This window comes from Camelus ferus, chromosome 28, assembly GCF_009834535.1.
Source record: "Camelus ferus isolate YT-003-E chromosome 28, BCGSAC_Cfer_1.0, whole genome shotgun sequence".
Classification (NCBI taxonomy): domain Eukaryota; kingdom Metazoa; phylum Chordata; class Mammalia; order Artiodactyla; family Camelidae; genus Camelus; species Camelus ferus.
Genome location: NC_045723.1, coordinates 7,260,158 through 7,285,393, shown reverse-complemented (window position 1 = coordinate 7,285,393; position 25,236 = coordinate 7,260,158). Strand labels below are relative to the sequence as shown.

The 25,236-nt window shown below is 48.5% G+C and overlaps 2 protein-coding genes across 7 annotated transcripts; one reads left to right on the top strand and one right to left on the bottom strand.

Annotated features, from left to right (window-relative positions):
• Positions 1-13: 13 nt before the first annotated feature.
• GGCX (gamma-glutamyl carboxylase) lies at positions 14-12,722 on the bottom strand. Of its 5 annotated transcripts, XM_032469490.1 has the most exons (15): positions 12,564-12,722; positions 11,998-12,168; positions 10,747-10,905; positions 10,260-10,425; positions 8,365-8,443; positions 7,817-7,923; positions 6,785-6,948; positions 6,204-6,469; positions 5,944-6,075; positions 5,394-5,545; positions 4,812-4,981; positions 4,491-4,621; positions 4,041-4,188; positions 3,677-3,872; positions 14-3,243 (listed from the first exon to the last, which is right to left on the bottom strand). In XM_032469490.1, exons 1-15 carry the CDS (start codon positions 12,604-12,606, stop codon positions 3,051-3,053), a joined length of 2,277 nt encoding a protein of 758 aa, XP_032325381.1. In that variant the 5' UTR covers positions 12,607-12,722; the 3' UTR covers positions 14-3,050. The 5 variants fall into 5 exon arrangements, 3 of the variants coding, with proteins under 3 accessions (XP_032325381.1, XP_032325382.1, XP_032325383.1); XM_032469491.1 differs by lacking the exons at positions 14-3,243; positions 4,041-4,188 and having other exon boundaries at positions 3,683-3,872; XR_004315780.1 differs by lacking the exons at positions 14-3,243; positions 3,677-3,872; positions 4,041-4,188; positions 4,491-4,621 and having other exon boundaries at positions 4,842-4,981; positions 5,213-5,545.
• An 8,352-nt stretch (positions 12,723-21,074) lies between these two features.
• Positions 21,075-24,717, top strand: VAMP8 (vesicle associated membrane protein 8). 2 transcript variants are annotated; one of them, XM_032469502.1, is made up of 3 exons: positions 21,075-21,229; positions 22,568-22,726; positions 24,258-24,717. In XM_032469502.1, the coding sequence occupies exons 1-3, from the start codon at positions 21,227-21,229 to the stop codon at positions 24,396-24,398; spliced, it is 303 nt and encodes a 100-aa protein (XP_032325393.1). In that variant the 5' UTR covers positions 21,075-21,226; the 3' UTR covers positions 24,399-24,717. The 2 variants fall into 2 exon arrangements, with proteins under 2 accessions (XP_032325393.1, XP_032325394.1); XM_032469503.1 differs by lacking the exon at positions 21,075-21,229 and adding an exon at positions 21,945-21,963.
• The last annotated feature ends 519 nt before the right edge of the window (positions 24,718-25,236 follow it).

Genomic DNA, 25,236 nt, shown 5'->3' with positions numbered 1-25,236 from the left:
ACCAATTTTCATCTTTTTGAAAATGTAAACAGTTTAATACCTAGTTCCAATTCCTTTATATAAACAGGTGTTAAAGACTGCAAGTTGTATTATGTTCAGGACACATTTTTACAGTTCAGCAGTGGTGAGGGACCAGTTTCCAATATATCTTTATAATCTAAAATAAATGAACTAAAGCGAAATTTAAACATAAAGCCACAGTTAGGCTGTAAGTTCTTAAAAGGCTTATTCTAAATCTGTGACAGTTTATGTAGAAAGTTCAGCTGTAAAGCTTGGACCACCCTTGAGCCTAGGAGCCTCTTGGCACATGTTCATATCAACATGTATGATGAAGTCAAGTGGATAAACTTCAAATGTGAGGAACAAAGAATGCCTGATTACTCCTGTCTGCCTGGAGGCTCAAAAGTTACGTTGGAAGGGAAGGCAAAACTACATCAGGAATATCAATGATTAACTTCTGACTTGCTCTGAAATGAGGACTTGAATTCTGCATGACATTGAAAAGCTCCAGCTTAAGTTTCAAAAAGCTTTTAAATGCCAGTGCACTTGTGGCCTGAAGGTAAGTGACCATGTTGGCTAAATGAGGGAGATGAGAATGAGCAAGTGCCTGTGAGCTGGAGTCGCACCAGAGAAGGTCTCCGTTCAGTGTTTGCTGGGTTGATCCAGCCCTCGAACAGTGACAGGTGGCTTGTCTTCTGCCCTAGCCTCTCCCTAAGTGGCAGAGGCAGTAGGGGGGTGGGAAAAGACACTGGATTAACCACCCCAAGGAGAACAGCAGAACCAAAGGCATGAGGTGGCAAGGGTTGAAGGTGATCACAGCAGAAAATCAAAAAGCATGAAGTGTGTTAAAGGAGTGTAACTATGTTTAGGTTGAAAGATACATTTGTCCTTGCTTTTCTATAAAGTTCCAAGATGACCAAAGATCCGAATGCTGGGGGCAGGATGCAAAAGCCGCCTGGCTAAAAGGGCACTGATACCAGGGCCTGAGTACTGAAATCTGAATAACCCAGGTTTACTCCATTGAACAGCTTTTCTTACCAGCACTGAGATGAGCATCCCACCCCAACTCCACTGACCGAGTGTCGGGCGGCGCACTAACAGGGAAGCAGCGTCTTGGCCTATACTAAACGGAAACCAGGAGTCCCCTCTCAAAGTGAAAAGCTACCTTTATTACCAAGTAAAAAAAAGGGCGGGAGGGTGTAAGGGGAACAAAGTAACTGACCCTACTGGCAAAGGACATAGTGCTAAGGCTCACTGTGTGTCACTGAGATCTGCAAAGGGACTGAGAAGCAGTTCCCACACACGGTTAGCAAGATGCCTCCTGGAGCACTGCAGCCGCTGACCCACAAGATGCCTTGTATGAATCAGAGGGACTAACTGCCAGGCCCCACCTGGCCTCAGGGAGGTGTCCTCATTCAGTCCCAAGCTACACAACTGCATAGCAGCCCCGCTCTGCTCTGTCTACCCCTAATGGCTCCAGTATAAAGACTGGAAGAACACAGAGGCAGTAGAGATGAAATCAATAGATCCAAGAAGTAAGAGGTAGAACTGATGGGACTTGAAATTCTAAGAAATGTGAGAAAAAGGGAAGAAAGAAGGCTGATGGATGAGTCAGCTGGCTTAGTGGGAAAAAAAAGTTGCCATCCGGCTAATACAGGAGAAGCAGGTCTGAGTTAGGTATGAATGACAGTTCTGTTTAGGGCAGTGAAAGCCCCGAGGGACATCCAGGTGGAGCTAGATAATGCACAGGCCCAGGGCACAGGAAGGGAGCCTGAGCAGCAGCATCACTGGAAACCATGGAGTGGACATAACCATCCCAAGTGTGTACAGGGAACAGGCAGCGGCCTAGGAGAGAACTCAGATGGGGGGAGAAGGAAGGAGTGCTGGGGACAGAGGGGGGAGGCGGCATGGGAAGAGAAACCTGAAAACAGTCCTTTATCAAAAGTATAGGGACTGCCAGTCCCTGCTGCCTCAGGGCCGTGAGGTCACAGAGCAGGAGCCTAGGTCTTGTTTTTTTTGTTTTGTTTTTTGTTTTTCTAATTATTCTATGTATTCTTACTTCCTAGCTCCAGTGCCAGGCCTTTGAATTTTCACAGAATTGAGGATCTTCCTGAATCATATCCAAACCTCGTACATCCAAACCTAGAAAGTGGCTGTAAACATTCCCTAATCTCTCACAAAGAGTTTGGTTACATCTTTACACCGCCTGCTTACTAAAGGCTAGACTAATACTAAACACTGAGCTTATTTTTAGAGCAATACTACTACCAACCATCTACATTTCCGTTGAGTTTAACTCTGTGCTATTCTAAATACTCTCGTAACTGCTAATGAACTTAGTGGCTGCATAGATAGCAGGAACAGAGAAGGAAGCAGAATTGCAGTGAAGAGAAAATTACTCCACACGCATTTAAAGCCCGATCACCACCCTAATACTTACAATTAAGTAGACAAGCTTTAAGCTACATCATTTCAGAATTATTGTCAGTGATTCTAAAAATTATGAGAGGCAGTGTGCAGGACCTTAAGTCAAACAGACTTGAGATTCAAACCATCAGTCCATCCCTTATGAGGTATATGTCTTTGAGCAAATTATGCTACGTCTCAGCCTCAGTTTCCCCAACTGTAAAACAGGGCTAATGGCCATCAAGGACCAAATGTAATGACACAGGCACAGTGCTTCACACAGGGCCTACCTAGCAAACGGCAAGCACTCGAGAACAGCCAGCTATTATTTTCATCACGTACATTAAATCTCTTTCCCCACGGAGCCAGTCACGTTACCTGATTCTTATCCCCTTTAGCCTAGAAAGATATTCTCACATTGTTTTTTAACCCCCTTCCCAAGCCCCTCAATCTTGGATTCATAAATCTTATCTTTGCTTTACTTCCTTGGTTTCTCTAATCTATCATCTCTGAATTTAACAGAGCTATGGATAGGAAAAAATATTTTAAAAGAAGTCTTAAGTGATTTTTTTTAAATGTCCACTGCATAGATAATGGTCCTGTGACTGGCTGCCCCCACGTCTGTTCCCAGTGTCCGGCCTCCCTCAGAACTCTGAGTGGATGGGGTCAGAATGTGGCTCAGGAGGATCAGGACTTGCAGAATCCATGTTTGAAGGACTCGACTCTCCAACGGGCTCAAAGGGTCGCAAGTTTGCATAAGTCACCTCCTGGGCCAGCTGCTCCAGGGAAGGGCGGCCCAGTGCCAGATTTCGAAGTGAAATACAAGTCATCAGGAAGCTGAAAAAGAGGGAAAAGCCTCCCAGTCCAAACGCCTGCTTCAACACACGGGAATCCCTGCCAAAGCCAGCGGGGCACCTGGCCCCACCCCTCACCCAGGCATAACTGAGAGCCTCCCCCCGCTGGCCCCTCCCTCCATCCCAGCTGGAGAAGCATCTCGCTCCTTCTACAGTCTGGCAGAGGACTCCAGCTCGGGGTAGGAATAACCCACGGGAGGCTGCAGATGAGCTGAGGCGGAACAAGGCAGCCGGCCACCAGACATGACATTTACTCTTCCATTCGGTCCCGGAGAGGAGAATGGGGAGGGGGAAAGGGACTTAGCACTGGACAGTCCTTTCCTGGGAAAGAGTCCCCACCGTTACCCTCACCAGAGGAAAGTTACCCAGCTTGCAGACGTCTGATGGCAACAAGTACGGCTGTGGGTAAAACTGACCTGCGGCGAAACACATAGAGCTTTCGCAGCCAGAAGCGCACGAGTCGCTCGTGGAAAGGGGCATTTCGCCGGCGTTCAATCTCCTGGAGCTTTTGCTGGCGTCTAAGAAAGGTCTGAACCAGAGGTGTCGGCTCGGGGCCCCCTTTTACTTCCCCTTCCAGCAGAGGCTGCAGCTCTGGAGGTAGAGGCCCTGTTTCTACCCGAAAGAGGACAAAAAGAGGAATCACCGAGAGAGAGAGAGCGTTCTCTCTCCTGCAGCTCCCTTTTCATCAGTTAGACGCTTCAAGTTCCTTCTTGAATCCTCATTCACAACCCTGACTACTTGTCAAGGGGGCTACCGCAGCCCAAATCTTCATAAACTCACCACTTCCATTCTCCACTTTCTCCTTTAATTCTTGCAGATACGCCAAGTCTTGCTCCAGCGCAAGCTCTGTGGTGTTGACATACATGTACATGTAGCAGGAAGGGCGGGACGACGTCGTGTGCACCTTATGGTACTCGCCCGCAGGCAACTGCCAAGGGGGAAGGCGGGTACGCTGCATCCTCGGCCTTCCCTGCAGCCGTGAGCTCCCTGAGCTACCTCGCCCACCCCGCCCCCTGCCGCACACATGCCCAGACATCTTTGTTCCTGTGGTTTTGAGTCCAAAGGAACTGAGCTCTAGGATCCTGAATGAGGCTATCTGCAGCCACGAGGCCCTTGCTTTTTAAGCCCGCGCTGCAGCTGCATTAATGTAATGTTACAGCATTCTGAGTCTATGATAAATCAACTCCACTCATCTCAGCTTTCATACCATTATGAATTCAGGCAGAATACCTGCATCTTCTCTCCCTCCTGAAGAGTCTGGTTCCTCTGTTCCGACACCAGCTCCACAGTCACCTCCCCCTGCAGCAGCTGGATGCTTGTGTTGCCCAGGTCTTCGCTCACGAAGTTCTCCAGGTGCAGCCCTGCCAGGGGCAACAGCTTCTCATCCCACCCCGTGGGAGAGTGGCTCACTCCCACACCCTCACCGCCACCACCCCCTCAGGTTTCACAGACATTCCTCCCTGCAGGAGCGGCCCCTCCCCCTCCATCACAGGTCCCTGGCCAAGGAAGCCAGGAGGAGCGACAGCAAAGCCTCCCTGCTCTCCTCCATACCAGGGAAATCTGCGATGAAGACCACTTCTGTGTGGTTGTCCAGGCTGCTCTTGATTTCCTGTAACTTGGTCCTCCAGGGAGACAAGTCCATCAACAGTGGCTGCAGCCAAGGTGTGCGCCGGAAGGGGGACCAGGCAGCCTGCACGATGTCCACGCGAGGGTCAAAAATCCTTAGGAAAGGAAACTATGTTCTAAGGAGGCCACAACCACCTTCACACCAGAATTTCTGGTTCTGTTCATCATCACAGGGCTCTCCAGAAAGAAGAAATGGCCTGTGGCAGCATATCATTGCCAGTTTGGGACAGAGAGAGAAGGGGAAAGAGATTCTGGAGCACTGAGAAGTGGGGTTAGTGGCAACCTGAGGAGAGTTGTGTTAACAGCTTCTGAGATAAGTGAGTTACCTTTTCTTCGGGATGACGGTGCCCCCTGCTGGAAGCAATCAGCTATGCCCACAACTGGGTCAACAAGGACATGCACCAGAGGACAGCCTTTCAAGCAAGACAACACTGGGGAGCATGGGCTATTCATCTCGGCAAAAAGAGCTGGACTTCATTCTCCCCCTTCTCCACTCCCCTTGCCCACCTCTGCTGGAAGCGGTCATTGATGGAGACCCAAATATCAAAGTAGATCTGGGGCTCAGTGACATTGTACTTGGGAAGCAGGCGGCTCAGGCAAGTGGCATATTGCTTCAGCATGTCGGCATGATCCTTCCATCGCCGGCTCTGTGTGAATACCTGCCCCAAACCCCCACGTCAGTCCCACCTCGTTGTCATCAAGCTCCCGGGCAGGTCATGCACTGCCAACGGCACAGAGAGATCCCTGCCTGCGGCCAGTTTTGACCAGAAAAGGCAAAAAAAAAAAAAAAAGACAACAAGACAACTTTGTCTTTCTGGAAGAATTTTTCATCTTTGGGCTAGTGGTACTTACCTTTCCCAAATCTAATCTCAGTTCAGTAAAGTGACTGACATTGCCCCATTTCACCCCCCAACAAAAGAAGTGTCCTTTGGCTGGAGCCGTGTGGAACGAGTGGACCCAAATTTGTTATTTTATGACTGTGTTTAGGACCAAACCAGACCCCAAAGCTCAACGGAGGCTCTGAAGACCAGCAGGTTGTCAGCACCAGACATCTCACCCCAGGGTTAAGGTAGCCCAGCTCGCCGGTGCGGCCATCGCGGTAGGTGACCTTCACGTGCTGGTGGGAGCGCGAGTGCACCATCATGTCCCAGGAGTAGCCGTACAGCCCGTTGGTCCAGTTGTTATAGCCCTGAGGGGGCAGCGCCGCGGGAATCAGCTCGGCGGTCCACACGCCCATCCTCTACCAAGACAAGGTCTACAAGACCAGCCCATTCTCTCCCCAGCGCTGTCACCTCCGTCCCCAGCCCACAAACACACCTGGGTGAGGAAGTGGGAATAAGGCAGGAAGAGCTGCTCCAGGAGGTAGAGCAGGGTGAAGGCCGCGCCCAGCCGGTGGCGCAGCCCCGGCTTCTGGCCGCCCTTGGCACGGCCCCTCTTGTACACGCAGGAGGCACTGGGCTGAGGGGCAGCCCTGAGGGGCAGCAGTCCTTGCAGCCTTTTCGGGCAGTGAGCGACCAGCTTCCGGGGCCACTCGGGAGAGCAGAAGAGAGGGCTGCTGGCCAGCATGACGTAGGGGAACATACCTAGGAAGGCAAGGAGAAAATCGGCACTTCAGGAGTCTGGCTGGGGAAACGTGTTAATGCCCTCAACCCGCTTCCCCCGGGGCACCCCCACCCCCAGACACTCCGCTGGTGATGAAAGCAGTCTTCACCTAGAGAGGAGCTACACAGCGTGCCAGCTGAGCCTGGAAGCCCCAGCCCTCTCCTCCCCGCTTGTCTCTGTCTCCCAGAGACTGCGCCTGGCACGGTTCAGCTCGGGCACCCGTCACCACCTCCCATGCCCACACGCGCCTCTGCAAACCCAGGGTTTCCCACTTCCTGCCAGACCACGGGACTGACCGATGCTGAAGAGCTGGGAATTCATACAGTGGAAGTAGGACACGAAGAGCAGGCCGACGGACCTCGAGGCGTCAAAGAAGAGCAGGAAACCAGCTGAGAGGTCGAGCAGCAGCCCGCACCAGTGCACCACCAGCAGGCTGGTCATCTCCTCGGACAGCACGAGTCTGCGGAAGCCAGCGGCGGAGGTCAGGCGCCGGCACTGGAGAACCCAGCACTCCCAGGGACCTCTCTACCCTGGCCCTTCCGGAGGGTCCACCCCAGCAGGTGGACAGAAGGACTCTGCACAAAGACATCCTTCGGCAGAGTTTTCCAACCCCTGTTCGTTTCCGTACACTCTGGGTGTCTAATTTTTTTCAACAGACCCTATGTAATAAGTAAGAGTGGATCTCCAGGGCAAAACTGGGTTGAGAAGAGTGTGGGATGTGGAGGACAGATTCTTTGTGGAGGTCATATGTGACGTGAAACTTCAAAAGGGGAACGTTTGACTAACACAATAATGACGTTAAACTTCAGGACCTGGGAAACAGCAGAAGAGGAAAAAGAACAAGGTAAAACCAGAGGCAGGAAGAAATGGGAGGAAGAGAGAAGTCAGGGAGGAGAAGCTCCAGTCTGTTTTGTAAAGAGCTGGTAACCATGGTTTTGTCAGGGCTGACTGTCCACCTTCTCATCATGCCGGCGGTGGGGGATCCTGACTAGAGGCCGGGGAGGCAACCCAAGGACAGAGACACCAGAGACACAGCAACTGCTGGGGGCACTGACTCACTCACCAAACCACCTAGTTCCGGTGCTTTCCTTTCCTTTATTTCTTTTCCCTCGGTTTCTGCCCACACTGAGTCTCCTGGGCGGGGGGCACCTAGGCCTAGATTTTTTGATATCACTGACCCTGCCTTCTGCTGAACAGGAAGATGAGCAGGCAGAGGGAAGCACGTGCAAAGTTCAGGCCAAGTGGAAACAGCCGCCACTACCGCAGGCCTGCGGGGGGCACCACCCGCTCTGCACCCGGGCTGCAGAGGCCTCTGCTCTGCTGCTCACTTGAAGGGACTGAAGAGCCAGTGCCGGGACAGAGACTCCATGGAGTAGCCTTCGACCCAGTCTGCGTCCAGCTTCTTCACACCCGCAACGAAGTACACAATGAAGATCTGCAAACACAAAATGCAAAACGAATGCTCAGGCAAAGTCAGAACCTTGCTCTCTACAGACACGAGTAAGTTCTGAGCTCCATTCAAGGCCCAAAGAAGATCAGATCCACTCCTCTATTCGCTCATCTCAGAGGTCACTCACCCGACAAGTATTTTGTGACTTCCTACCAATGCCAGGCACAATATTAGGCACCAAGGAAAATCACGAAGCATAGATGTTACTCTTTCTCTCATGAGGATTCTAATCTAGCAGGAACAAAGCTCTATTCTTGCTCTGACAAGGTGAGAGAACCCAGAGGCGAGGGGATTGGAAACAAGGGAAGAGCCAGCCTCGCTGGAAAGAGAAGATCCGAGGGGCAGAGCAGAGTGCAGTCCAGTCGTGGGACGGCCGTGCTGACCGTGGCTGGTGAGGACACCTCCCTCTTCCCGAAAACCCTGTACCTGGCCCCGCAGCACAGCATAGTTCCAAAGGGGCACGTGGGCATTCCGCTTCCGCGCACTCAGCAGGCCGTCCACAGACCTGCAGCGATGGAGAGGAGGATTGAGGAGAGCCGCTGAGTCCAGACCCATTTCCACCTTGTTGCTGAAATGTAACAATCTCTCAGGCGGAGGGTATAGCTCAAGTGGTTTAGCTTGTGTGGGGCTCTGGGTTCAATCCCCAGCACCTCCCCTAAGAAGAAATAAATAATTAAACCTAATTACCTCCCCCTACCAAAAATGAATGAATAAATGAGTGAATGAATGAATGAATGAATGAAAGAATCTCTTCCCCAGGACATCTCCCATCTCCTCTCTGGTCCTCTGGACTACTCTGAGGCCCTTTAGGACTATATGAGCATGCTGCGACATGATTATTTTAAGTCATAACAGAAATATTACTAGTGAGTTCTAACAACAAAAAGTTCAGTGTTTACCATGCGCTGGTAAGCAAATTAGTTTGCCCTAATGAAACAAATCAGGAAAAAGACTACAATGCTAGAATATGACTGAATGTGAAAAAGAATGAATCTGAGGGAACATCCAAAAAGCTAAAGGTGTATGAAAATATAGAGAGAGCATTTTTTAAAAAGTTTCAACATCCCAGAGAAGCTGACATTTCATAGACCAGGACGCCAGGTTCTAGTACCAGAGGGTGCCTGCTAACAGCTTATCCAGGGTGAGGACTGGTAAAACCAGGCTACTGAGATCAGATGTATTCTGGGGAGGCAGAAGCAAAGCGGGTTTTCAAGAAGACAAGGAGCAGAGAAGCTGAAAGGGGCAGCTTACGCTTGTGGCCAAGAGCGCTGGGATCTGCAGTCATGGGGATCTGCGTTCTCGCTTGTGCCTCTTACCTGCTACATGACCTGAGGCAAATCCTTTACTTCTCTAAGCCTTAGTTTCTTCATCTATAAAATGGGAACAGCACTATGGACCCCACAGGGTTATAATGTGGAAAAATCAAGTGTTTAGTATAGTGCCTGGTATGTGGAAAGCCTTCAGTAAGTGACGGGTCTTTTTTCAAACTGTGAAAAAGTCATAAAAATGAAACTTTTCAGGAGTACTCTGTCAAAACGGCCTCTTGATTCTTTATGATCAGAGCTGGCCACTCTGAATGAATGTACAGGTTTACAAAAGGGGAATCTGCATGTGTGTACTGATGAATGAAATTTAATTAATGACTGATAAATCACTAACAAATCCGATGTTTGACGTATTTCCCCCCATGCCCACCTTACTAACAGATCATACTTGCTTTTCACTTAAGAATGAGAAGACTCCTTAAAGGTCATCTGTCCTACCACCCTGTCTCCAAATCCCATCTCCACCTGCCCTGAGAGATGGTCTCCTAAGCCAGAGGCGGGGGAGGGTTACCTCCTCCCAGGACCGCACAGCTGAGCAGCCCTGGCGGGCCCTCTCCTTCTGACATGACTCCCTCACAGTAACTTCTACTCTTGGCTCTAACTCTGCCCCTCTGGGCTCACACAGAGAAAGTCTGCTCCCTCTTCCACATGACCACCCTTGAAGTATCTGAAAACAGTTATGTCTGGCTTTAGTTTTCTCTTCTTCTCTCTAAGAGGATTACAGGAAGTGGACAGATCAAGGCACCTGGGGAGATAGGGAAAGACTGAAGGGGTGGGAATGGAGCCATTTTGCTTTTTGTCATCCCAAGTGCCCCAACCTCACTGACCCTTCTCCCTCCCAAATCCACCCAAATCAAAATGTTACCTGTAACCACACTTTGCAAAGCATGGTTGAAAATACACTTGCTGGGACAAATCCTAGGACCTCACTGGGCCCCACCTCTGGTAACCATCCTGATGCAGCCAACCCCTCCCTCTTTTCCCCTAGACTCATACCAGTAGTGGTTTGCATCCAAGAACGTCAGCTGGAAGGCCAACAAACCATACAAATAGGAGTGGTTGTTCCATGACGTCTTGTCCAGGAGAAACACATACCAGTATGGCAGCAGGAATAACACACAGCTTATCCGGTAGCACAGGCCCAGCATCACGCCCAGTGCCCCTGGGATTCGTGGGGAGAGGATTAAGAGGTCAAAGAGTCACCACAGGCCCATCTCCCCTGGGACAGGCTGTGAGGGGGATTAAGAAAAGTCATCAAGACATTTTATAACCAGGTAAAAATAAATTAAGTGTTATTTTAATATTTTTAAAAAGAGTTATGCGGTCACAGCTCAGATGACACACAGGCCAGCAGGATGAAATTATGTCCCAGAAGAAGTGAAATAAGAGACCCATGACCTTGGGCATTATACCAGCATGCTCTGTATTTCTGGGTTTTAGGTAGCCCAGTCAATACTCCCACCTCTGCTACAGATTCCCTCACCCAGAAACATGATGGTGTAGACAAGATACATCCAGTCAAGAGGCAGTGGCTGCAGGGCATCCAGCAAGGGGAAGCGGCACACGTCCAGCCCGTCCAGGTATCTTCGGTCCAGGGAGCTGAGTCCCCGCTCCTGGGGAATGTCCAGGACCATCAGCAGCCCTGAGAAGGCAGAGGGGGAGGGAGCCGATGGGCCTCAGCAAAGGGAGCCATGGAACACTCTGGAATACAGTCGAGCCCACCCGGCTCCAGGGTCAGACTTCTTTCCTAACCCTGGAAAGAATTCATTCAACAATAATTCCTGAGCGCCAGCTCTGTGCTTAAGCATCATGCTGGCTGTGTGATCTGACAGTTCTCCATTTGTGAAAGGGGCTCATACTGTTTTACAGGGTTTCAGAGAAGATTAAATGAGAGAAGTATACAAAGTGTTATAAAAGCTGTTCAGATTTTCATAGTCGTATTTATAAAGGTCTGTCCTACTGGGTGATGCTTCTCAAAATTTTTCATTTCCCAGCACAGCAGTATTTGGCCAGCACTCTGGGGTAAACAGAAGGGGCTACTCAGGTCAAGAAGACAGCTCCGGTTAAGGCAGGATTTCTCAACCCCAGGACTATTCAGAGTTTGGACTGGTTAATTATTTGCTGTGAGGGCTATCCTGTGGTTCATAGATCATTCAGCAGCATCCTTGGCTTTTGTGTAGATGCCAGTAGCCACCTATTCCCTCTCCCCCTCAAGCTGTGACCAATAAAAATGTCTACAGAAGTTGCCAAATGTCCCCCAAAGAGCAAAACTGCCCCCAGTTGAGAACCACTGGGTTAAGGGGAGCAATATCTCAGCATATCCGTAACCCATTCCAAACATACAAGCAGTGCCCTATGAGTTAGGAAGCCCTGGATGAGGGTGTCCCAGACAAAATGTCTGCCCTGTCACTCCTGCCGTTTCTCTGAAATCTAGTCCTTAGCATAGTTACTGAGCAACTTCATGCCACCAGTAAAATAGGTTCCTGTCCCTCTGCCTCTGTATTTCCTATAGCCTCAAATCAAAGCATTTCTGGCCTTCAAACCCTAATCAGAGGAGACAAAACTGGGTTTGATCCTAAACTTCACAAAGACCTCTTTCAGGATATCAGTAACTTCAGCTCTTAGGAAAAGGAAGGTAAGTCCACTAAGCAAGTAAGTAACCAAGAAATGGACAAGGGACAATTGTTATTCTCCCACCCCAACCACGCTGGCCCCTCCCAGAAACTGGACTTACCAAAGAGAAAACGGAAGACTGCCAGGCTTGCAGGATCCGTTGGCCTGTTCAGCAGGGTCACCAGCCTCCCCCAGCTGGACACATCTGTCCACTCAAAACCCAAGAGTTTCCCCATTCGGCTGCCCTGACGGGACCCTGAGGTCTGTCCAGCCTTGTCTTTCTGTACTTTATCTGCAACCAATCAATGGAAAAAGTTGTGTGTACGCGTATGGGAATGGAGATGCTTTAAAACAGGCTCCTCCTCAAATCACAGAAATCCCTCCCAGGGCTTCTGTCTACCTGGGTTCTCCCACCTAACTCTGACTACCCGAAACATCCCTGCAGTGCAGCCCCTCCTCCAGGACCCCCCGCAATGTCCCCAACACCTGTCTCAGACTACAGTCCTCCCACCGCAAAGCGCCCTCAAATGTCATCATCACCCCGAAGCCAAAAACGAAAATCTCTTTCCACAAGCCCCCTTCCAACAGAGCCCCCTTCTCCAAGTCCCACACGGCAGTCCTCCCGCCCTCACCCCTCTGAAACCCGCGCCCCTCTCTATCCGCCACAAGGCGGGGCTCTGAGCCTACCTGAGACAGGCGGGACCCGCGCGGACCGAGCAGACGCCGCCATGGCCCCGGGGAGGTAGGTCGGCCAAAGCAGCAGCGTCGGAGCAGGGGGCGTCGCGAGGGCAGCGGGCGTCGCGAGGGCAGCCTCGCTGAGCCCCGCCTCCCCGACACATCAGCACCCGCGCGGCCGGCCGGAAAGCGCCGGAATTGTCGTGAAGGGCCCTAGTTGGCCGCCGCAGACTCCCTGCTTGGCGGCAGAGGGCGGAGCAAGGGGCCTTGGGGCGGGGTGGGGCGGGGCGGTTGCGAAGGGGCGTGGCCGAGCCCCGCCTAACCGGGTGACACGGGAGGAATGAAGATTCCACCGGACCTGCAGGTCTTCTGTGGAAAGACCTGTTTCTCCGCTGAGGCGTCCCGAGGCCTCTCCGCGCTTTCAACCTAAGAAGACTTGGAGTGCCTGCGACTTCCCTGGGTCCCTCCTCGCCCCCATTAGGCCTCTCCAGGTTGTTGTGTCCCTGCGGTGCTCCTTGCAGTGAGCAGTGCGGGCGCAGATGTCAGACTTCCCAGAAAGGTTGAGCGCCGAGTTGAGGACGCACCTGGAAGGGTTGCACTGGCCCAGAGAGAGTGTGCGAGTTCCTTTATTCATTCTTCCAGTACCTGCCAAGAACCAGAGGTTTGACAGCTGCAGGGGAAACCGGAACAACGTAACTGCAGAGGGGATGCAGAACAGGGGCAGTGAGTAGAGTAGTCCATCAGGGAAATTCTTTGAGAGGTGAAGTCTTTTTTTATAAAAACAAAAACAAAAACAAAAACTTTTTTATTGAGTTATAGTCATTTTACAATGTTGTGTCAAATTCCAGTGTAGAGCACAATTTTTCAGTTATACGTGAACATATGTATATTCATTGTCACATTTTTTTTGCTGTGAGCCACCACAAGATCTTGTATACATTTCCCTGTGCTGTACTGAATAATTTTATCTATTCTACATATGCCAGTCAGTATCTACAAATTTTGAACTCCCAGTCTATTCCTTCCCACCCCCCTCCCCCTTGTCAATCACAAGTTTGTATTTTATGTCTATGAGTTTGTTTCTGTTTTGTATTTATGGGTTTTTTTTTTAGATTCCACATATGAGCGATCTCATATGGTATTTTTCTTTCTCTTTCTGGCTTACTTCATTTAGAATGACATTCTCCAGGGACATCCATGTTGCTGCAAATGGCGTTATTGTTGTCGGGTTTTATGGCTGAATAGTATTCCATTGTATAAATATACCACATCTTCTTTATCCAGTCATCTGTTGATGGACATTTAGGCTGTTTCCATGTCTTGGCTATTGTAAATAATCCTGCTATGAACATTGGGGTGCAAGTGTCATCCTGAAGTAGGGGTCCTTCTGGATATATGCCCAGGAGCAGGATTCCTGGGTCATATGGTAAGTCTATTCCTAGTCTTTTGAGGAATCTCCATAGTGTTTTCCACAGTGGCTGCACCAAACTGCATTCCCACCATCAGTGGAGGAGGGTTCCCTTTTCTCCACAGCCAGAGAGGTGAAATCTGGAACAGAGTTGTAACATCTAATTCTCTGCAGTGGGATTGGCCAGCAGGATCAGAGGAAGGCATCTTAGAGCAGCAGTTCTCATATTTTTCAGTCTCATAACTGCTACACACTTTATTGAGAACCCAAAGAGTTTTTATTTATACGGGTTATATTTTTCCATATTTACTGTATTGGAAATGTACAGAAATGTTTAAAATATGTGTTGACTCAAAAGAAAAAAAAGTAATAAACACATTACACATTTACATAACATTTTTATGAAAAAAGTATATTTTGCACACAGGAAATTAAATGAGGAGTATTGTTTCACATGCAGATCTTTCTAATGTCTGGCTTACTTGAAGAAAGTTAGATTCTCATCCCTGCTTCTGCATTCTATCTGTTGTGAGGTGGTACTGATTGAAGTATATGAAGGAAATCCGGCCTCTCAGATACTTAGTTGGAAAAAGCACTTTTATGGTCTATTTAGATAACTATGGATATTCTTTGATATTACACCTAAATCTACAAGTGCTCATTTTTTTAAAGGTTAGTCAGATGTGGAATCAGAAATCATATCAATGAACTTTATGCTTTATTACATTAAAATCATTGGTATATCTTGCGCTTTGAATGGCCCATTTACTCACACATGATTTTGTAAAATCATACATATGGTTATTTGGAAAACACTGGTTCACTGAGTTATGCAGCTCTTCTAAATGCAGAGTCTCTTAAATGTCGGGAAGCTGCCAGTGGCAGATACAAGTTTTCTAAAATTCTAATTTTCACTTGAAAGCTCAAATTTTATCATTGGCAACAAATACTGTCTATTGTTTTCCTTGAACGAACCAGCAACTTTTATTTTTGAGAAAATACCTGCCAAATGCACCAGTTTGAATAACCACAGTTTGTCCAATGTCCTTTCAGGTAAAATAGTACTTCTTTTAGAAAAAAAAAACTAAACTAAGATGCTTGACATCTTATTTGTGTTGGGGGGGTGCAAATTAAAACAACGAGATACCTGTTAGAATGGTTGAAATCCATGGCACTGACAACATGCTGGCAAGGATGTGGAGCAACAGAAACTCTGCTTTGTTGCTGGTGGGAATGCAAAATGGTACAGCCATTTTGGAAGACAGCTTGACAGTTTCTTACAAAGCTAAATGTACTCTAATTGTATGATCCAGCTATAGTGCTCCATAGTATTTACCCAAATGAATTGAAAACTTCTGTCTGCACAAAACCTGCACGTGAATATACAGCAGTAGTATTCATAATTGCCCATACTTGGAAGCAACCAAGATGCCCTTCAGTAGGTGAATGGATAAAGCAAACCGGCATATCCATACTATGGAATATTCAGTGATCAAATGAAATGTGCTATCAAGCCGCAAAAAGACATGGAGGAAACTTAAGTGCATATTGCTAAGTGGAAGAAAGCAGTCTGAAATGGCTGTGTGATCCAAACTGCGTGATATCCTGGAAAAGGCAAAACTATGGAGATAGCAACAAGATTGGTAGTTGCCAGGGACTGGGGGAAGGAAGGGAAGAATGAATAGGAGGAGCACAGGAATTTTTTTAGAGAAGTGAAATTGTTCTGTACGATACTGTAGTAATGTCATGGTGAATTCATGTCATATATTTGTCAAAACCCATAGAATCTATAATATAAAGAGTGAACCCTAAAATAAACTATGAACTTTGTTAATAATATTAGCCCATCAATTGTAACAAATGTGCCACACTAACGCAAGATGTTAGTGAGATTTGGGGTGGGTGATGGGAAAATTCCGTATCCTTAATGTGATGGTTGTTATACAAATCTATACATGTGATGAAATTTTATAGAATTATATACAAAAATGCATACATATTAAATTGGTTGAAATCCAAAAAAAAAAAAAAGCAAGATGTTAGTAATAGGAGAACTGGGAGAGCATGAAGTGGTGTATGGGAACTGACTGTATTACTAAAAATAAATAAATAAAGTCTATTGATTGAAAAACAAAGGTTGGTTGAGCTTACAGTTTAATTGCACAAGTGGTTTTTCTTAAAACAACTGTGATCAGCCATCGCACGTGGGTATGCAGAAGGGCTGTGTGCATATATCCCATTTCTTCACACGAAGCAGTAAAAACATCTGTACTATAGTGGCAAGAGTTCGATTATCGGGCACAGGTATGTTTGGCAAGTGGAATCACTGGGCTAACAGAGTTCCTGAGGGTGAGGGTCTGGCTCACTTCTAGGTCAAGTTGGGCCAAGTCACTTTGGAAACCATAAACCTGTTTAGGGTGTAGACCTCTAATCCACTGTCAAATCCCAGTCCAAGTGAATTCAGGGTGGGTTGGGAATTCTGGGCTACTCTTCCAGGAGCACTTAAAATTAGACAATTCTATCAAGTTCAGCATTTATGGTCTATTATGTGCCAAGAATTGAACAAGTTACAGAGGAGGAAACAAATGAGTAAGTCATGGCCTCTGTCCTGTAGAAGTATAATAATAAAAAGAATATAGAAATAATAGAATAATAATAGAATATAGGAAGTTAAAAGGATTAAGTAAGGTTCAAAGTGCTATGAGGAAGAAATGAATTACACTGGAGAAATCAGGAAATTTTTTGAAAACATGGGCTTTAAAGAACGAGTACAACTTTTAGAGGAGAGAGAGAAATCAAAAGTTCTTAATAGTTGTGGGTGAACAGAACATTCTGAGTAAGAAATCAGCTACTGAAAGAGCTATGCTAGCTTCGCACCTCTTCGTCCCATGCTTTTAACTTGTTTCTGTTCAAGGGGTTAGTTTCCAGTTTATCCTTTTTGGACCAACATAAAGAGACTCATGGCATTTAGCATTCATTTCTACATAAAATAGTCCAAAATTTACAAAAGGTATTTCTTCATGGGTCTTTTCTAATACAATTTTCTTTCTGTCTGCACTATAGAGAAAGAAGCCCTCTTTCAGATCTCTCAGTCCAATACCCCAAACATTTAGTGAGTGCCTACTGTGTGCAGGATATATATTCTTTTCTATGAGGGGTACCAAAGTAAAGACACAGCCCCTGCCTTTACAGAACTTAGAGTCTCAGGGAAGTCAAATGTGTATGCAGTTAATGGCAAAGCATATTATAGGTTCTATAAAAGACACAGTGTGATGGTGATCAGAAGAGGAAGAAGTTAACTTCAGTGGGGAAATCTGGAAGGCTTCATGGAAGCAATGTCTTAAAAACAAATAGACTTTCCACAGGCAGTGATGAATGAAGCAGGATATTCACTCATCATGAGACAAGTCTACTTAAGCAAAGATATAAAAGGGGATGGTGTGTTTGCGGAAGGGCGTGTAATTTAGTATAACTGAAGGGCTAGGGGGTAAGTCTCATGAAAGGTAGGCTTCAAAATGCAGGTTGAGAAGAATCTTGGAATGTCAAGCTAAGGAGTTTGGACTTTACCCTGAGGGCAGTGTGGAACATACTCGATGTTTGGGGAAGATAACAAGCAGCCTCACAAGAAATGGATGGGAAAAGAAAGGTCAGTTTGGAGGTGGATGGAAATGTCCAGAGAAGGGATCGCGCTGGCATTACCTAGGAAGCAGGAGCTGGTGTGGAAAGGAGGGAGGTGGATTTGAAAGACACCACCAAGACTTAGTGATGCTCCGTCGTCTATTTAGGATCACTTTGGGGTTCCTAACTTGGGAAACTGGCAGAATGGAACTGCTATCCAGGAGGAGGAACATAGGAAAATGATAAAGGGTTTGGTTTGGCTGTGGGATGTGTCTGTGGACTGTCCAGGGCACTGAAGAGGCAGCAATGGCAATGGAGAGAGAGGTACAGATTGGGGGATTGTCCATAAATGGCTGTTGAAACTGTAAAGGCATTGATTGCACTTCCCTAGGGAGACCAGGGTTTCTCAACCTTGGCACTGTTGACATTTGGATTTGTGTATTCTTTGTCATTGGCAGGTAGGGGAGGGCGGAGGCTGTCCTTTGCATTGTGGGAAATTTAGCATCCCTGGCCTCTACCCACTAGATTCCAGTAGCACACCCTTCCCCTCCAGTTGTGTCAATCAAAAATATTTCCAGACATTGTCAAATGTCCCCTGGAGGACAAAACCAACCCCATAGAGAACTACTGCTCTAGGAGAGAGATGGGAATCAGAAGGTGGCTAAGGGCAGAACATGCAAGTTCCAAGGGCACAGTCAGAAAGGAACGATGCACACTGAGAGAGATGTGGGTGACGGTGTCACAGATGGGGTGGCCAGTGGCGTGACAGTCTATCAAGGGGGGTTTGGAGACAAAAGAGATCTTAGCAGTGGTGAGAGCTTTATGATCCTTCAGGGAGCAATTCCATTTGAGTCTCCTGAATCTGCTTCTTCCTTGTTCTCTAGCCTTTTCCCTGAGAGGTACAAGTAGCCTTTTCACACTTAGGTTATAAATAAGACTGGGATACATGCCGATGTGCCCTAAAGTTTGCCTGGTGGCTTTGCAGGCTGATCATATTCCTCTTCTCCTATTTCCTCATTCGATTTGTTCTATGAGTCTCCTTTTTCATTTGTAAAGTGCTTTAGCAGAAATGTAGAAATGTACACCCGTAGCATTTAATCCTACTAATAACCCCGCAAAGCAGCTTTCATTCTTATTCCCATTTTGCAGATGAGGAAACAGAGGCTTCCCAAGGGAAGCGGCTTGCCTGAGACTCCACAGCCAGGGAGCAGTAGATCTGATGCCCAGATCTTCTGATCACGCAGGGATGGAGAACACGCTTCATCACAAAGCGGTTGCTTCTTTGGCTGCAGCTCCCACCACCTAGCAGCTTTTCCTTACGAAGTGATTGGCATCCCACTTCTGGGATAGAGCTTTCCTTGACTGTAAAGGAATCAGTGACTTTTGTTCCCTTCTTGTTCCCTGCCCACAGCACTATTTCTGCTCACAGCACATCATTCGGTGCCTTACTGAATCTCTCACCTTGCGAGGCTGTTAGCAAGGTGGTCTTCTACAAAGGCGAACATTGTAATGTTCGTACAGGTGAGGCCAAGCCTGCAGCCATTCTATATGGTGAAGATGAGATGATCTGGTTGCAGGCCCAACTGTAGGCACTTTGGAATCTCCCTGATGGTTGCTGGGTCTAGGCCAAGGGTCCGCTCCCTCAGGGACACCAATGTATGTCAAAACCTTGCAGTGGCGTAGCAGACCCCAGTGACTCCTCAAGTGTCGTAACTCTCCTCCCCACCCTGGGAATCCTCTGCCACTTCTTCCTGCTCTCCTCAAACATCCTACTCTGGCCTTTTGTTTCTTGGTACCTCTCATGTTTCCCTACCCACCAATTCACTCAGTACCTGGAATTCTTTATAATAGTGATCGCAAAAGCCACCATTTCCTGAGGGTTTTTTAAGTGCCAAGGACAGACAACGAGATGACTGAGGCTTAGGGATGTTACATAAATCTGTCCAAGGTCATATAAATATTAAGGTATAGATCTGCGTGTCTACTAGAAATACAATTTGAATCACATTGGTAATTCAAATTTTTCTTTTTTTTATTTATTGAGTTATAGTCAACTTACAATGTTGTGTCAAGATAATTCAAAATTTTCTAAACGTTGTCAATCAACTACACTTCAATAAAACATAAAATTAAAAAAATTTTTCTGTTAGACAAATTAAAAGAGAAAAGAAACAGGTGAAATTGATTTTATCACTGTTTTAAAAATTTAACTCAGTATATCCCAAACATTATTTCGACATGTCATCAGTATATAAAATTACTAAGGAAATGTCTACATTCTTTCTTTCACAATAAGTCTTTGAAATCCGGGGAGTTTTTTACTTTTATATCACATTTCAGTTCAGACCAGCCACATCTCAGGTGTTCAAGAACCACCTGTGGTCAGTGGCTACTCTACTGGACGGCGCAAGGATAGATCACAAATTCCAACCTACCTCCGCTTGGCTACACAGTAGCTTTTCTAAGGATGATAAGGAGTGGGCAGCCACATTCTCTGGGAAAGCAGGCTGCTGCTGTCCACCAAAATTCAGATCTGCAGAAGACAGTAATAATCTCATCTTATTGGGAATCAGATTTCATAATAAATGACACTAGAGTGTCTCACAACGCTGTAGAGGTCGAAAATTTACTAGAACCTTTAAAAAAGCATTTGTCAGAGAAGCTGACATTTCCCCCTTGGAACTGTTACTTCCTCTGGGATGTTTGTTCCTTTTTGCACGCCCCTGTTATTGTTCTTCTGTCTTGATAAACACCATCTGGGAAGAGTGGATTTTCTCTGGCCTGGAGCCAGATTGGTGGAAAAATCCTTTGCCCTGGGCCCCTTCTCCGGTCCATAGGGCAATCACCTGACTCTTTCTGTGGGGTCACCAGCCCGTGGGGTGGCCCCTAAAGGGATGTGCATGGTTGTTGAACTCTGGAAGCAAAGGAGAGTAGATGAGCCATTACTTCCTGACCTGAGCAGGGGGCAGCCCTCCATCCCAGGCACTGGGCTAGGTGTATGACATGCGCTCCCCTTTTGGTCCTCATCACGACCCCCGGAGGTCAGCATTGGCACCTGCAAAACCCAGACAGGTGAAGAGGTTCACTCAGGGTCCTCAGCTTTCTGACACCAAGAGCCCAGGGTCACAGCATTCCAGACTTCGGGGTTTTAGTGATTTCTTCTCCCCGCCCTAAAACAGACATGGCAACAAGGGTTGTCCAGTAAGAAATGTGCATATGTCTGCCTTCTGTTTCTCTGTGAACAAGGTCTGGCAGGGTGCTTCTGGTTGACTCCAGTCTCTAAGAACTGGGGGTCAGACATTCAGGACGGAAAAACAGGACACAGCTGCCCTTTCTAACTCAGGAAGCCTAGGACGGCTGCTGGATCTTTCTTTTCTTGTTCCTAAAAGGAGGAAGAAATTGGGTGCCGGGTGGCCCAGTTGCTTTAAGCCTCAGCCCCGGGTGCGGAGGAGACGGGGAGGGCAGCGGCGGGCGCCCGCCTACCTGGGGAACCTGCGCGAGGTGTGGCCGGAGCGGCCCGGGGCGCGCGGCGGGCGGGGGGCGGGCGGGGGGCGGGCGGGAGGCTGGAGCAGGAAGTGAGCCGACGGCCGCCCGGGAGGAAGCCGACCAGGCGAGTTCTGCTGCCGACAGGCCCGGGCCGCTCGGAGACATGGTGAGAGAGCTGGGAGCTCGGGAGGGGCTGACTTCAAGACCAGCCAGACGGGGCTGGGGGTGCTGGGGGTCAGGAAACGAAAGTTGGCGGTGAAGTCCGAGGGCTGGGCCGGCGCTGACCGTGGCCCCTCTTCTTTGACAGCTTGGCTGCAAATAGCCCTGAGGTGCCCCGGGCGGGTGTTCCTGCGCCTCTGCTCCCTCCCTCCCCTGACCCCGGTGCTGGCCTGGAGCGGGGCTTCGGTTGGGGTCGGGGATCCTGAATCATCTCCTCCTCCCGCCGGCCGGCCCGCGGGTGTTGTGACATTCCTGGGCAGCGCCTCTGCTGTTCCCAACGCAGATTCCAGCCCCGCGGCAGAAACCCCCCTCTGCCTTTCACTTTATCCCGGTACAGAAACCCAAAGAATTTCTCTCTCCACCGAGTCCAAGGAATTCACCCCTCTCCATGAGCAAGAGGAAAAGAGCCGGGGCTATGTAAAAGAGCCAGAAGTTGGTTCTCTGTGATAATTGACTTCGGACCCACACCCCTGGCCTGTATCTGGTAGTCTAGTGGGTCAGGGAGGGAGGAGCTTAATAGTTTTTTTCCTTCCTTGTTCAAAAACCTTATCACGAAGCCTGGGGATGAGGCATCAGCCAGGGGGGACTTGCGCTCCATTTCCTGCAAAGTCCAGGCTGCTTTCTGTATTTTATACTTGCTTATGCAGGCAATGGCGTGGTGCTTGCTTGTGGCGCTAAATGGTGAGGAAAGCAGAAGTTTGTGGCCCAATGGCTTGGTCTCGTGGGGCCTCGTGAGGGACCTGGAGCCTGGCTGGCTGCCATCCTTCTGGGTCTCAGCAGTCAGGTTGCCCAGGAGGCCCGCGGAACAGCTCTCCAGCTGCTGTCCTGGAGAGAGGGAGGATATGGCTAGGTGAGGGTGGTCAGTGGCTGGCATGGGCATTTTTAATGAGGACCCTGTGGAGTCTGAGAATTGGTAAATAGGGGTGGGTCTGGGCATCAGGAGAGATCCAGCTCAGATGTCTCCTCCGACCCCCTCTGAGGAGTGAGGAAGCAGTGGAGTGGGATTTGATGGCGTGCTTCTTGTCCTTGTCAGGCTCCCTGAAAACCTACAAAGTTCGATCTGGTCTGTCCCCTGACATCGGGCTCTCACCATCTGGGTCTTAAAAATACATTCGTTTTTTTGATTACATGAGAACTACATGAAAACCCTCTCTTTGTAAACAGTTCAAGCATAACAAAAAGCTGAAGTCCACCTTAGGCCTCCCCCTCCTCTGGCCTCAGGAGGCTGGGCCAAGTCTCAGTTCCTCCATCACTTGGCCTGATTAACCCCTGTGTGCCCGCTCAGGAGGAGGCCAGTGGCGGTGGAGGAGATGACCGTGTGCGGAACCTGCGGAGCGAAGTGGAGGGAGTCAAGAATATTATGACCCAGAACGTGGAGCGGATCCTGGCCCGGGGAGAAAACTTGGACCATCTCCGCAACAAGACAGAGGATCTGGAAGCCACAGTGAGATGATGGGGAGCCCCCTGGGAGCCAGAGGAAGACGGGGGAGGAGGATTACTAGGGGCTTGGGGCTTGGCAACAAAAAGAACCTGAGGGAAGTCTGCCTTTTCACTTGTGTTGGGAATTGATGTGAGATGAACCCCTACTTCTTTTCTTTTTTAATTTAATTTAATTTAATTTAATTTAATTTAATTTAATTTAATTTTTTGGTGGGGGCAGTTAATTAGTTAGTTAGTTTGTTTGTTTGCTTATTTATTTATTTATTTATTTTAATGGAGGTACGGGGAATCGAACCCAGAACCTTGTGCATGTTAAGCACGTGCTCTACCACCGAGCTATATCCTACCCCCTGCTCTACTCCACTGACTGGTACTGGGGTCCAGGGAATGGGTTCGAGGGCTGGGGCTGGGGGTGCCGGGTGGACCCTGGAGGCATTTTCGGAGGTCGATGGTTCAGTCAGCCTGTGCCTTCTGAAGGCTTCTCTCCTATGAAACCGACTTTCCCTTTGAAACTGACTGTCTTTGACAATCATTTGGCCTCCCCAGGGCAAACATATTGTCTCCAGAAAAATCCTCTTAGGGCCTTTGGCCTTCCCTAGGATATATTAGGCAGGAGATGGAAAGAGTCCTGCTGAGTCAGCTTTCAAAAGAAGCTGGGAAGAGCAGTAAAAGTCTTTGATCGCAGGGTCCTCTGCTAGCTGAAGGCTAGAATAATATCTCCCACACAACTTGCTAGGTCTCATTCTCTCTCTCCAGCCAGAGGCCAAAGCCAGCTGCTCAGGGAGGAAGTAACTCTGAAGTTCAGCAAAGGCTGGAGCCTAAGGTTCCATGTCCATAGGGAGCGACTGGCCCGTAGCTTTTCAGAGTCCTGGGTATAATCTTGAGTACAACTCCTTTGACTCCCTGGGACTCCATGTTTCTTTCCACAGTCTAGTCTGGGGAAGCATGGCCCAGGGAAACTTAATTTCTGCAACTCAAGTTGGGAAAGGAAGAGCAGTTGCCCTCAATTCCAACCCCTGTACTGCCCTGGCCCTTCCTCCAGCTTCAGCTGTCCTCAAGAGGCCAGAAGTCATGGAACCAGGGAGATATGTCCACCTGAAGTCTACACCCCTCAGCCTTGGTGTCCGCACTCCCCAGGGCAGGTTGTGCTGCCAGTGTCATGACACTGGGAGTGAGCATGTGTAAAAGGGCCCTCAGTTTGCATGACAGAGCAGGGGTAAGAAGAGAACAGGCAGGGGGTGGGAATAGCTCAGTGGTAGAGCACATACTTAGCATCCATGAGGTACTGAGTTCAATCCCCAGTGCCTCCATTAAAAGGAAAAAAGAGAGAGAGAGATAGAAGGGGGCAGGCAGGGGGCCAAGGAGAGCCCAAGAATTCTAACTTTGAACGTGGCCACCAGATTGTTTTATTTAGCAGTCTGTGACCTCAACTCAGCCCTTAACCATTTAGATGGATGGCAGGTGGTGGGTCTCTCTGTTTGTACTCTTGTTCCAGTGGGAGGAGGCACTGGGTCACTCTTCCTTATCCCCAACAGTCCGAGCACTTCAAGACCACATCGCAGAAAGTGGCTCGGAAGTTCTGGTGGAAGAATGTGAAGATGATCGTCCTCATCTGCGTGATCGTTTTTATCATCGTCCTCTTCATCGTGCTCTTTGCCACGGGTGCCATCCCTTAAGTAACTTAGGGGACCCCTCCCACCCTGCCCTCCTTTTCGGGGCAACTTTTCATAGTGGGTGCCAAAAGGGGACCCTCTCTCCTGTCCTTCTCCGCAGGAAATGTTGTTTGGTCTTCCTGTCCCTCACTCTGAGGTCCTTCCTCCACACTGTCTACCCCAGGGAGCACCTCGATCCCCGGAAGGAGAGAGCTGGACTGTGGATGTGTTTCGGGGGTCCTCAGAGTGGTTGGAGAGACCCAGAGGGCCCAGCATGTGGCTGGGAAACTGATGGAACTGATGGTGGCTGGTGGGCAATAAAGACCTCTTAGTGTTCCTGTGAGTGTGAGATACTTTGTCCCTTTCCATTTGGCCTTTGACCCTTCTATTTCTTTTATCCCAGAGGACACCCTCTGGCCAGGATTCTCCCATTGGAGGCCCAAGAGCGTTGGAGAGGTGGAGAGCATATGTTTGGAGAAGAAAGATGGACACTCCCTGTCTTTCTTTATCTCCCCTTGTTCCATCATTGCCCTGGTCTAAAGAACAGAAATTTTCTGGAGGTCTTGGCGTATGGAAAATTCAAAACCTTCCCAGCATTTTCATTAGGGTGACGTGGAAGACTCCGAAGTGTCCTCTCTGGATCTTGCCATTTTCTTTATTACTTTTCCGCTGGAGGTGTGACCCGAGACATGAAGCATTTAGGAATCTGGTTAAGGGCCTCCGGATTCTCGCATCATTGCTCTCTCTCTTCTGTGGCCCTGTTGTAGCCTAGAGCCAGCAAGAGGGCAGTGGGGTGGTAGAGAAACTGAACTGCTTTTCCTTCTCTTGTGGTTCTGCAAGTTCTGTTTGTCTTTTGTCTGCC

Coding starts and splice junctions, on each gene's coding strand:
- VAMP8 (XM_032469502.1), top strand. Junction 22,727..24,257: donor CAGAGGATCTGGAAGCCACA/GTGAGATGATGG, acceptor TATCCCCAACAG/TCCGAGCACTTCAAGACCAC.
- GGCX (XM_032469490.1), bottom strand. CDS start 12,606: ATGGCGGCGTCTGCTCGGTCCGCGCGGGTCCCGCCTGTCTCAG. Junction 10,426..10,746: donor CTACACCATCATGTTTCTGG/GTGAGGGAATCT, acceptor CACGAATCCCAG/GGGCACTGGGCGTGATGCTG. Junction 8,444..10,259: donor TTGGATGCAAACCACTACTG/GTATGAGTCTAG, acceptor CCATCGCTGCAG/GTCTGTGGACGGCCTGCTGA.